Source organism: Chelon labrosus (genome assembly GCF_963514085.1).
Source record: "Chelon labrosus genome assembly, contig: SCAFFOLD_31, whole genome shotgun sequence".
Classification (NCBI taxonomy): domain Eukaryota; kingdom Metazoa; phylum Chordata; class Actinopteri; order Mugiliformes; family Mugilidae; genus Chelon; species Chelon labrosus.
Genome location: NW_028181545.1, coordinates 270436 through 283834, shown reverse-complemented (window position 1 = coordinate 283834; position 13399 = coordinate 270436). Strand labels below are relative to the sequence as shown.

General features: G+C 42.5%; 1 protein-coding gene across 1 annotated transcript in view; it reads right to left on the bottom strand.

Annotated features, from left to right (window-relative positions):
- LOC311509912 (NLR family CARD domain-containing protein 3-like) overlaps nucleotides 1-10914 on the bottom strand; it is a 35920-nt gene extending 25006 nt beyond the window's left edge. Inside the window, exons 1-7 of the mRNA XM_084575351.1 lie at nucleotides 9611-10914; nucleotides 8531-8700; nucleotides 8317-8433; nucleotides 6678-6756; nucleotides 6304-6532; nucleotides 4307-6134; nucleotides 2480-2653 (exon numbers count right to left, since the gene is read on the bottom strand). Of these exons, the coding sequence (XP_084431477.1) occupies nucleotides 2480-2653; nucleotides 4307-6134; nucleotides 6304-6532; nucleotides 6678-6756; nucleotides 8317-8433; nucleotides 8531-8688 (2585 nt within the window). The 5' untranslated portion in view covers nucleotides 8689-8700; nucleotides 9611-10914. The remainder of the gene's footprint in view (nucleotides 1-2479; nucleotides 2654-4306; nucleotides 6135-6303; nucleotides 6533-6677; nucleotides 6757-8316; nucleotides 8434-8530; nucleotides 8701-9610) is intronic.
- Nucleotides 10915-13399: the final 2485 nt, after the last annotated feature.

Genomic DNA, 13399 nt, shown 5'->3' with positions numbered 1-13399 from the left:
CGTATTTCAACCACTTTGTCCCGGGCATTTGTTCCTCAAAACCTCTCCTAAAGCCCACCATCATCCACGCGTATTTTCAATTAAACGTCCTAACTAGAAACAAACAGATTGTCCTGCTCTGCCTCTGATTGGCTCGTACCAGTGGCGGCTGCTGGTCTTTCAAATGGTGGAAGCCCAGTTTTGTAAAATTGGCCAATTATTACATCATTAAATTTAACAGGGTTACTAATTAATTCTCCTTATATTGTATAGGCCTATGTATATAGTTATTATTAGTTAATTACGGAAGCCCTTAACAGCCATGCATTCATACATTTTATTTCCTCCGTTTTCCCGAGATAACGGGATAATTTTCTCGAGATCTCGTGATAATGAAGCTTTGTTTTCCCGAGATAACGATATAATTAATTCGAGATCTCGAGAAAACAAAACAATATTGTAGTAGGCTATATTAAATCATTGCAGGAAACATCATTCAGTGCAGCAATGTCAGAGGAGCAGGAGCATATTGATAACCGCGTCACATATCTTTTCAATCAAGGCCTGACACAGGCTGAAATAGCATTATGCCTTGCTATTACAGACAATAGACACCTATCACACTGTCATCATCTCCAGATCAAGAATTAATTATATCATTATCTCGGGAAAACAAATGAAGTTATCTCGTTTGTACTGCCCTCGCAGTGCGTATGCTTGTGCACAGCTAGACAGTCAGCTAACGAATGAAAGTCCTTCAATAAACAACAAGGCTGGACTTTTCTCGTCCTTTAATGAAGTCCTCTTTGTTATTTTTTCTCCCGTAAAACTGAAAATTATTACAGATAGAAACACAACTGTTAAACACTGAACAAGCAAAGCAATGTATAAGTACATTTCAATTAGCATCTCTAATCAAGACAAAATGAATGAGTTAGCATCTGCTGAAAGCTAGCAAAGTACGTTTTTCGCCAACATAAGAAATGAAGTCTCCATCAAACATTCCTCACAAAAATACACAAGCATTTAACAACTGCCTACATATACAGTAACACTTACAGATAATTATTTTCCAAGGCAAAAGCGTCGACAACACTTCAACAATAATGATTAGCGTCTGCTTTGCTCTTCTGAGCTAACTCGACTCAGCGGCGCATGCAGCAGGTAAACACAACACGGCACAACATAGCTGGAAATGAAATGAAAGAGCGCTCACACCAACGCGGTTTCTCTAAACCAAAGAAAGGAGCTCTCACTCTGACGCGGTTTCTCTAAACCAAGAAATATAGACTTTTTAGACTTTTAACCTGCTCAATTATTAACTTATTTAACTTAACATTTTAACATTTTAAGGCAGCACATCGTTATCTCGGGAAAACGGAGGAAATAAAATGTATGAATGCATGGCCGTTTAGGGCTTCCGTACCTAATGAAAATATCTGCTTGACAATTTATTATGGATCTGGGAACAAGCCTAAATAAGCAACTACACTTTAGAAACAAGACCCAAAAAAACACGACCTGTGACTACCAATATTTGTAAGAGACTTTACAGGAAAACAAGCCCAAAGTCACTTATAATAAGCTGACTTGGCAACGCTGTCAACAGGCTGCCTGTTCAACCCAGTAGAAGAAGAACACAGGAACACAGGTGTAGAGCTGATGGAGGGTATCAGAGGGTATTTATCTTTAGAACTGTGTTCATGTGCATAGATCACCTTTTTACTAAATATGAAGCGACTGGTCTAATTCTAGGCTCAGTTTGTCAGTCCCCTGTGAATTTCCATGGATTGATAACAGGCACCTTCAGCATCAGCATCAGGTCAACAGGTATCACCAACAGGCCGCTCATTTTATGAGCACATCATTGACTTTCCTTCTCTAGTCCGATGCTCTAGTCATGTCCCATCATGTCACGTCTTTTACGTCTTGTCATCCGAGGAGGTTAAAAAAGTAACGAGCCTGTTTTTACAATGTAAGGAGTAGAAAGTACAGATATTTGAGTAAAAATGTAGTAAAAGTAAAAAGTCATCAGAAAAAGAAATACTCAAGTAAAGTACAGACACCTGAAAAATCTACTTAAGTACAGTAACAAAGTATTTGTACTTTGTTACTTCCCACCTCTGGTGATCACGTTATCACTTCCTGTTCAACCACAGGAACAAGCTGTTACAGCTGATGAATGAATGAATGAACACTTCTACTTTACCAGTTATGGGCTCATTGTATTGATGTAGACACAACAGCAAAATAAAAAAGGCTCTCTCTCCAGAGGGGCAGCTCAGCTACTAAGGGCAAACGGGCTGTTTCCAGAGCAACAATAGCCCGTACCTGTGCACGTCTGATGACTGAGGAGATACCTGCTGATGTTCAGGAACATGATGCTCCTTCATTTAAACTCTTTGAGCTCCTTTTCTATCTGACAGTCCTGACAAGAGAACTCATCTAAACTGGATCTCCATTCTTCAGAAGCCTGAGAAGAAAATAAATGAAAACTCACATCAGAGTCTCCAGTTTACAGTTTGGACTCTCCAGTCCAGCAGACAGATGCTTCACTCCTGAATCCTTCAGGTTGTTTACACTCAGGTTCAGATATTTCAGATGGGAGGGGTTGGACTTCAGAGCTGAGGCCACGACTTCACAGTGACTCTCTGAGAGTCCACAGCCACCAAGTCTGTCATGAGACAAATAAATAAAATCTGTTATAATGGAAGAAGACATTTCTATGAACATGATGGGTTTGATGAGTGGACAGTTGGACACATCCTGTTGGACATTTTGTCTCCACATCAGTGGTTCAGCTCATCTTCTCTGACTGTGTTTGACAGGAAACAATCATTCTCATCATCTCTCTCAGACCTTTGTTTAGTTGAATGTGCAGATGAACAGAATAAAACAGAAACCTGTCCTGCTTCAGTTAAAACTGTATAAATTAATATAAAACAATAGAAAGCAGAACATTCCTCTTGTAATAGTACAATAAGAAAAGTGCAAACAGAAAGTGTGAGGAAAAGTTGTTGCTTTGTTGTCTTCTGGTATCTTCTTCACAAGCAACAGTACCTCGACCAATGAGATGAGAGGGATTCCTGCTGTCAGCTCATTGGTCACAGAGCAGGAGACGGCCTGGGAATAAGTTTACCGTAACTGTTCATATAAAGCGTCCTGTTATTCATTCATTCCATTGACATTTTACTCTATTTTGGATTCTCACGGTAATACGGGACAAAGTGCGTCCTGTTTCAGCTCCATACGGAACGCGTACTTTTGTTTCTAAATACGGGACGATTCCGTTTTTCAAGGGACGGTTGGCAACCCTAATCTGATCCCATCATGAGGACATCTGGATGAGACAAACATCTGGACTGTCTTCACTGTTTAATGGACTCTGGATCTTTTGACTGAGTTCAGCTCGGTTAACCAGTTGGAAAGATGATCTCTGCTGTCGACCTGCTGCCGTCAGCTTCAGTCCACAAGTGGAACATTTAGTCTTTAGTCCAACACAAATGAAACCCATCACTTGACAACCTCAGACATGGACATCATTCAGGATGAACATGGTGAAATATTTCCATGTGGAGGACACAGGACTGGCTCAACTTTAGTTGTTCAACACAAACATAATGAACAAACAATCAGGTTGAATTCTTTTCACCATCAAGTCATCACAAAGATGTTCTCAGGGTTTTATCTGTCAAACTAAACTCTGACCTTTGTGTGTTTCAGATCTCTTTAACAAGTCAGACTTCTACGGTTCTGCTCTTATATATTCAGACCTCTGAGCATTTCCTGTTTCAACTCTTCTCTAAAGCAACAAGACAGGAAACAAATAGAAAGAAAGACATAAAAACAAGACCATGTGACTCGACTTCTCTCCTTAAAATGAAACGTTGAACTCAGTCAATAAAATGCTCCATTGATGGGTCAGTCTCTGTGTGGGATGATCAGTAGTTTACGGTGGCTCATGTTGATCTTAACAAGCTTTAGATAGATGTTGATGTGGAGCCACTTCACTGACTTCAGGATTATTCTGTACTCTAGAAACAGCCTTCAATATCCTCTCATCATTGTAACGTGAGGCCTCAGAGGCTGCTTCAGCTAAACTAACTTACTGATGGAGAGAATAATAAGACAGAGAAATAGAAAGAAAAGAGTCAATAACTAGAAGAACAGCTTTAAACAGCTGGAGAACATCTGGGACTAAATACAACTGACTGCGATGTTTGCAGTGAACAAGTGGAACACTGTTTGAAGAAGAATGAGAACGTCTGAAGAACTAAACTACTAATCTCCACTGATTGATTCTGTTAATGATCACATCAGGACTCACTCAGCCTTTCTGCAGTTCCTCACAGCTGGGATCAGTCTCCGTCGTCCCTCCTCTGATGTGTTGTACTTCCTCAGGTCCAACTCATCCAGAACCTCCTCTGACATCTGCAGCATGTAGGCCAGAGCTGAGCAGTGGATCTCAGAGAGTTCCTTCTTTGATCTGTTCTCTGACTTCAGGAACTCTTGGATCTCCTGATGAACTGAGAGGTCGTTCATCTCCATCAGACAGTGGAAGATGTTGATGCTTCTGTCAGGAGAGATTTCATCAGTGTTCATCTTCTTCAGGTTGTTGATGGTTCTCTGGATGATTTCTGGACTGTTCTTTCTATGACCTAGTAGACTCCCTAAGAGTCTCTGGTTGGACACTGTCTGACCCAGCAGACCTCCTAAGAGTCTCTGGTTGGACTCCAGAGAGAGGCCATGAAGGAAGCGAACTAACAGGTCCAGGTGACCATTTTTACTCTCCAGGGATTTAATCATGACTTTGTTCAGAAATTCATCCAGAGGTGAGTCATTGTAGTTTCCTCCCAGGAAGTCCTCCAGCACCTCTGTCTTCCTGTTGGTGTAACAGTGGATCATGTAGACTGCAGCCAGAAACTCCTGAACGCTCAAATGGACGAAGCAGAACACCTTGTCCTGGTACAGTCCTCTCTCCTCTTTAAAGATCTGTGTGAACACTCCTGAGTACACTGAGGCTGCTCTGATATCGATGCCACACTCTGTCAGGTCTGATTCATAGAAGATCAGGTTTCCTTTCAGCAGCTGATCAAAAGCCAGTTTTCCCAGAGACTCAATCATCTTCCTGCTCTCTGGACTCCAGTGTGGATCTGTCTCAGCTCCTCCATCATACTTGACCTTCTTCACTTTGGTCTGAACCACCAGGAAGTGGATGTACATCTCAGTCAGGGTCTTGGGCAGCTCTCCTCCCTCTCTGGTTTCCAACACATCCTCCAGAACTGTAGCAGTGATCCAGCAGAAGACTGGGATGTGACACATGATGTGGAGGCTTCGTGATGTCTTGATGTGGGAGATGATCCTGCTGGCCTGCTCCTCATCTCTGAATCTCTTCCTGAAGTACTCCTCCTTCTGGGGGTCAGTGAACCCTCTGACCTCTGTCACCATGTCAACACACTCAGGAGGGATCTGATTGGCTGCTGCAGGTCGTGTGGTTATCCAGAGGCGAGCAGAGGGAAGCAGTTTCCCCCTGATGAGGTTTGTCAGCAGCACATCCACTGAGGTGGACTCTGTAACATCAGTCAGGATCTCAGTGTTGTGGAAGTCCAGAGGAAGTCGACACTCATCCAGACCGTCAAAGATGAACACAACCTGGAACTCTTCAAACCTGCAGATTCCTGCTTCTTTGGTTTCAGGAAAGAAGTGATGAACAAGTTCCACCAAGCTGAACTTTCTCTCTTTCAACACATTCAGCTCTCTGAAAGTCAATGGAAATATGAAGAGGATGTCCTGGTTGGCTTTGTCTTCAGCCCAGTCCAGAGTGAACTTCTGTGTTAAGACTGTTTTCCCAATGCCAGCCACTCCCTTTGTCATCACTCTTCTGATTGGTCCATGTCTTCCAGGTGAGGCTTTAAAGAGGTCTTCTTGTCTGATGCTTGTTTCTGGTCTGTGTGGTTTCCTGGATGCTGTTTCAATCTGTCTGACCTCATGTTCATCATTGACCTCTGCAGTCCCTCCCTCTGTGATGTAGAGCTCTGTGTAGATCTCATTCAGAAGGGTTGAGTTTCCTGCTTTAGCAATCCCCTCAAACACACACTGGAACTTCTCCTTCAGAGTAGATTTAACTTTACGTCCACAAACTGCAGCTTCAAGTCCTGAATGAAGAAACAAGACATGAGATGAATGAATAAACTCTCCAGTAAATATTTCAACATGTCATTGCTCTAAAGAATGAGTGTGTGAATATATCTTGGTTCATCTCTGGAGACATTAGTAAATGTCCCATTTCTCCAGCAGCTTCAATGTTTAGAGAAATCCTCTTACTGCTCTGCAGACAGTCAGCCAGCTCCTCCTGCTTCATTCTCCTCAGGAAGTTCACTGTGATCTTCACAAATAAATCTCTGCTGCTCCTCCTCTGCTCTTCATCCTCACCCTCCAACACCTCCTCTTCCTCCCTCTGAGTCTCTGAGCATTCTGGGTAATCTGGACTCAGAACCTTCTGGATCTTCTTCAGCTGGTTCTTCACAAAAGTGATGATGTTGTCCTCCAGCAGCTGGAACAGAATACCATATGAATGACACAAGCAGACTGAAATCATGGAGACAAACATCAGATCCATGTTGGACACACTGACAATCCACTGGTCTACAAAGTGCAGCATGGAGATGATGGAAAGTAGTTGTTGTACATGTACAGACCAGAAAGATGGAGTCCAGCTGTGTCTGATGCTGCTGGGCAGACGGACCACTGAGAACCTCTGAGCTCTGCTGGTGGACTCTGTGGACCAATCATCAACAATTAGCTCTCATCATGTCTGTCCACACAGAGACAAACACAAGGTAAATGTCCCTGGAGTGACATGTGGATGTGAAGAGTGAATCAGATGAGTCTCTGTAGTGGTAAAGGTTTACTAGTCCTGCTGATCCCACTGACCATCAACAGCTCAGTCTGCAGCTGTTTCATAAAGCTTTGCCTCCCTGATGAATCAGCTGGAGAAGGAACCCAGAGCCAGAGACTGAAGACTGTAAAACGTCCACCAGTCCACAGTGAGTGACTGACAGGCCATTATCAGCCACACAGAAAACAAAGCAGACAGAAACATTAAGAAACCTCAGACTCTCTGACTGATCATGTTAGAGATGATAATCCTAGCGAGGCACATGTTCTTCACCTCAGAGCCATCAGCTGTTTCTTTGTCTCCTCAAACATATTTCACTATTTTAACTTTGGACACTTAGAAACAAAGTGTCTACACAAAATAGCCTGGATGTCCTTCCCCCCAACTCATCCTGAGTTTATCTTCTCTACGACTCAAACAAGGTCTTCAGGTCAGGACTCAGCTGTCCACCTACACCTGAAGGACAAGAGACAACAATGTCCTCATCTTCTAAACATCTGAGGAGTCTATGGACATTAATGGATCATCAGAGAACCACCAGGTTCATCAGAACAGGTTCCTCCAGGTCCAGGTCCAGGTCCAGGTGAGTATCAGGTCATTAACAGACTCTAGTCATGTGACCTTCAGGTGATAAAAACCTAAACTCCCCACCAGTCATTTAGAGCTGAACACTTGGAGGAAACGTCTTCTTGTCCAGACGTCTTTGTCTCAGTTCAGTTTCTGGACATAACAATGTTCACTCTTCCAGGAATAAACCAAAGGTCACGAGTGTCCATGAAGACTAGAACGTAGATGAAGCAGGAGTTTTTATTCTCCAGCTCCACTTCCTCTGCAGCGTTACATCTGATGAGTTTCATCTGAGTCTCTACCATGAAGAAGACCTGCAGGCCGAGGCCTCAGACGTGGAGCTGCTGACTCTCTTCCTCAATGTTTCATACTAATGTGCAGACTGGGTCTATATGAACTCTGGTTAGCTTAGCATTAGTTTAGCTCCTCCTCTCCTCAGACACATCTCATCTTCTCTCTCTCTAGTCCACAGTCAAACACAATGAAGACTTGTCTCCATGGACACAGACTGAACAGCTGATTAAAGACTGAAGACACTACTCTGCTTCAAAGATCAGTCTCTTATCTGTCTCCTCCTCTAAGGCCTGACACTTACTGTGTCGGCCATTTTAGAAGATCTTTGTAAAATAAGCAAGAATTCAGCAAGTTACTCAAACCATGTGACTTGTATAAAGTTAGTGATTGTTCTACTGTATATCTATATGTTGTCTATCTTCTTCTTCCAGTGTGTCCGTGGTGTTTTAGATCAACATCTGTTTATCTTCTGAGGAAACATCTACAACATCTAAGCAGCAGAGATGAAACAGACATGAGCAAGTCAACGTTTATTTATCCTCAGCTCCTCAAGTCAGACAGATTTATTGACACTTTACCTCTCTGGATCAGAACCACGTCCTCCTTTAAAATCAATATGAAAGTCCTTGGACTGGTCGCTCTTCAAGGACACACAGCTGGGTTCATGGTGATCAGACTCTGGTCTCTGACGGGTCCTGATAGAAAAACATCACTGATTAAATTAGATCAATTATTCAGGAAAATTCCCTTTGATTAAAATCCTATAATTCTGATGAAATATTAATAACTTACCTTTGACTCTGTTTAAAATTTGTAATAATCTCCTTTGACCGGTCGCTCTTCAAGGACACAGAGCTGGCTCCAGATTCTGATCCAGGTCCAGGTCCAGGTCTAGGTCCAGGTCCAGGTCCAGGTCCAGGTCCCTCCAGTCTGTCCTCTCTCTGGTCCATGCTGCTGAAACACTAATCATTCATGTTGTAAACAGATCAGCTGATCCTCCACTGATTGGCTCTTATTCATCAGCTGCTGTACTTCTACTATCCGTCCACTAGATGGAGCCATGGAGGACACACATGATGCGTTCACTGACACTGAGACTTTCAACAAACTCAGGTCCATCATGATCAACGTATATATTTTATACTATCTTCCAGTTCATAGACTTTCTATATTTTATACAGACATTAAATATCTTGTATATATTTTTAGACACATTCTTCATATACTAGTAAACCTTCTGTTCATTTATTCCTTTTGTATTCTGTCTTGTAACATGTTGTGGTGTCTTGTCAGCAGATATGTAGCACAGTGGGACCAGGAGAAACACAATCTCACACTAATATGTTTTCATTCATATACTGAGGAGGTGACAAGAAACACCACTTGAGTCTTTAATAGATTTACCTTCTAGATAGAAAACTCTAGATATCAGACATAGATTTACATATGAACACAACATATCTCATGTCCACTCCATGTTTTAAACTCTTCTATATTCTAGATAGAAATGTGTATATCATGTAGAAAGCGTCTCTATGTTGAACTGGAGTAAAAGTACTTAGTTACTTTCAGCGCTTCCCGTTAGAAAAGCAGATCAAACTTCTAGAGACAGATTTCAAATCAAAGACTGTGTCATGGATGGAAATAATCACATAAGTTGAAATCATATTTAGGAAGCAGGTCTGGCGCTGATCACGCAGAGACTAGAAATGGAGGATCAGTTTCATACTAGTCCTCCTCCAGACTCTGGACTTTCAGCTCTGACTCAGATTAACGTGAATTTATGGAGCTGCAGATTTCTGCTGCTTCTGTTGGAGCTGAGCTGCTGACATCTGATGTTAACCAAGAAAACATTCAAAACTGCTTCATTACCTTCAGACGGAGTTTGACACGGAGAGAAAGAGAAACTAAACTGAAACCAGGAAACAGCCTGAGAGGAGGAGTCAACACAAATGTTTCCTGTTTTCAGGCCAAGAGGAAAGGTGGAGCAGAGAGGGAGAGGATTAAAAAGATAAAAGCACTGGCCACAGATGCAGCAAAGTGCTGTAAAATAACTGACATGTTTGTCAGTAAGGGAGCAGGTACGACATTACAACACTAGTGGTGACAACAGACCATCCAGCACGACTAGCTTAAAGAGGAGGTTAGCTGATGGGCTAAAACTAACTTCACTAAACTAATGTTGGAAGTTGTAACAAAGGATGTTGCAGATTTTAGTACATGGTTAACTAACATAGACACAAGATAATACATGATATGAATATTGAAATCCTTTTATTAGATTATTTCCTTTAACCTTTATTTTACAGGTAAAATCACATTGAGATGAAAAACATTTGTTGTTGGACCTGAAGCAGCAGTTGATGTGAGGAAACCCACCAACATCTCAGAACTGAAGTGGTTCTGTTCTGAGGAACAAGCTGCTGTAGACCAGTGATCAGCTGTTACCAGAAACATTTAGTTACAAGGAGGTCACAGCAGATACTGGACACAAGGAGGACATGATATGTAACATTGGCTCATTTTACTGAACAAACAAGTCTAATATTTCTGTTTCTTGTCTTTGATTGGGTTCTCTTTGTCGACTTTCAGGATGTTTTGAGTCATTCTGATGCAGAAATGTTGAAAACGGCGAAGGACACAAAAACCCTGCAGCTCTGAACTTTGTAGAATTGTTTTCTGAGCTCAGACTGTGACGGTAAAAGTCTGATCTTTGCTCCAATCCTCCAGAGAACGGAGCCTCTCAGGTCGCTGAGGAGGAAGGTCAGAGATTCAGAGAGAGGTTGATGACTTCAGTCAGCTTTAAAAAGCAGCAGATTGACTATTAACAATGGACAGAGCTTCATAGAACAAGGTGTAGAGTGAAGCATCATGGAGTCTGCCTGGGCAGAGAGAGAGTGTGGCATTCAGTCCATTTCTTCCTCACACCCCCTACATGACTTCCTGAAGGAGCATTAAAGATGAACATTGTTTATCAGCTTCAAGTTGGTGGGGATCACATTCATCAGACATTCCAGCTCTTAAACCTTTAAGACTTGTTCATTTAGGAGATTGAACTCCAGGTGTCATGTAGTGTGTTTGTCCTTTCTTTATTATTCCAGTCCAGTGTTTCACTGCCTGTGTTGTACCTCCAGAGATTAGACACTGTCTTTTACTTGGTCATCTTGGTGGAAGATGTAGACTTGGCTGCTGGTCTCCGTTGATGATGTGAGATGGTTCAGACGTGGTGCTTTTCTCTGTAGCTGTCCCTTGGAATCACTGAATGAGGCGGAGAGTCACGTACTGGTGCTTAAATGGCTTTTATTATCCAGCACCATGAAAACTAGAAAGAAGAAATACAAGAAAGGAAAAAACAATGAGTTCATGTACAAGCAAGTTGAACCAAAACTACAAACAAAACCTTTGAACAAACTCCCATTTGATTTCAGTCAGATCTTTTCTGTCCAATCATCATACTTCAACTAGTTGATATAAAACACATTTATTCATTTCCATCCATTTAACTAGAGGAGAGGTGATTGTTAAACTTCAACCAAACATTTCATCATCATACACGAGGGAATAAGCACTACGTACTAGAGATGTTCTGCTCCAAGCAGACGCTCGACACAGTGTGGAGCTTTCAAAGCACAAGTATCACCACCAGATGTTTGGATGCCTGGCTTCATCAGTCCAAACATCACGTGACTCCCCAAATGAAGCTTCATCACGTCACACGCGTATCGGCCGTCATCAGCCACGTGTCACTCCAGGTTTGAATGCAGGGCGGGATTGTCAAACTCACAATGATTAGAAATGGACACGGTCCCTCAGATGGTTGTGGGTTTTTGAGAGGAGGAGAGTTTTTCATCCGTTACGTAGTTTCATTGATTTAGAACCAGGGAGAGTGAAGTTTAAGGTTTTAGTAGAACATTAGATGAACTTGGCACATAGGCATTCACACAATATACATTGATTTACATACCTGTATACATATTGATTTAGTTAGTTCATTAGTCAGTTGTGAAAGTGTGAGTGTAAAGCCAGTGTGAGAGCATTAAGTGTTTGTGTGATAGTCTGAGTGTTTGACAGTGAGGAAAGGAGAGATAGGGAGAATGGAGGAGAGGCCCCTAAAAGAAGCAGATCTTATGTGTGGGAGCACTTTGACATTATTACCCCAACAAAGGTCAAGTGTCTGATCTGTGCTCCAGAGCTGGCCTTTAATAACAACACCTCTTCAATGCTGAGGCACCTGCACTCAAGACACCCTGAGACTACACCCAATCCAGCTGCTCCTGCTGCTCCTGCTGCTCCTGGAGGAACTGGACATGGTTAGCCTATGGCAACTAGCATGGATATGTATTAAAAAGACAGAGCAAGATTAAAATGGAAAAGATACAAAACAACAATAATACATTTGAAAAAGTTCTGTGTCAATAACTATTTCCATTTTCTGCTTTAAAGGGCGACAAGCTGAACTGGATGAGGCCTTGGTAGACATGATGGTGCAGGACTGCCAGCCATTTTCTGTGCTTGAGGATAAAGGCTTTAAAGCCTTTGTTAACAAGCTTGAGCCAACATATGTCCTGCCCACAAGACAAGCACTGAGAGCCATGGTGGAGACAAAGTAGAAAGAAGCCAAGGAGAAAGCTAGAGCAGAGCTGGAGAAGACTGTGGCAGTCAGCTGGACAGCAGACATGTGGACATCTGGAAATATGGACGCCTTCCTCGGGGTCACCTGTCATTGTATAGAGGAAGTGAAAGTGTCATGTGTTCTGTTAGGTGTCACTAAAGTCCCTCAGTCCCACACAGCTGAAAACCTAAAGAACGCCAAAGAACTCTGAACTGACGAATGGAGCCTTAAAAACAAGATCCACTGTCTGCTCACTGACAATGAGGCAAATATGGAGGCTAGTGCTAGGCTTCTTAGACTACACAACATACCTTGTTCTGGGCACAGTTTAAATTTGGAGGCAACAGCAGAACTAGCAGAGATCTGGATGTGAGCCAGAAAAGTTGTTTGTTTCTTCAAAACCAGCACAAGGGCCAAGGAGAAACTGACAGAGGTCCAGGAACAAGTTGAAAAAGCAGCTCATCAGCTGATTGAAGAGGTTGAAACCAGGTGGAATTCCACTTTCCTCATGTTCCAACGTCTACATGAGCAGCGTGAGCCAGTGGGAGCAGCACTTGCATCACTAACAACAGATGTGGTGCCACTAAGCTGTGTGGACTACGAGGCTGTGGCTGAATGCCTTGAGGTTCTGGGGCCGCTGTCTCTGGCTACTACTGAGCTTTCAGTAGAGAAGAAGGTGTCAGCATCCAAGCTCATACCCATCATTCCTATCAAGTCCACATCCCTACTCCATCCATGCTCACAGCTACTGACACTAAATCTGCTGCACTTTTTATTGGCAAGGTGCAGTGTGGAAAACATTCAGGTCCTGTCAACGGCAACTGTTGTTGAGCCAAGGTTCAAAACAATAACATTTGTCAACCAGACCAATGCACAGGAGGCAGTTACCAGAGTCACAGCAGAATGTGCAGGACTGAGGAGATCAGAACATGTCCCACCCTCAACATCACAGCTAATAGCTTTCTCTTTAGTTGATCATTGCTTGTATATATGCTCTATCAAACAACTGGATGGATTTCCATTTGTTTTACAGTCCACAACAGAGGACG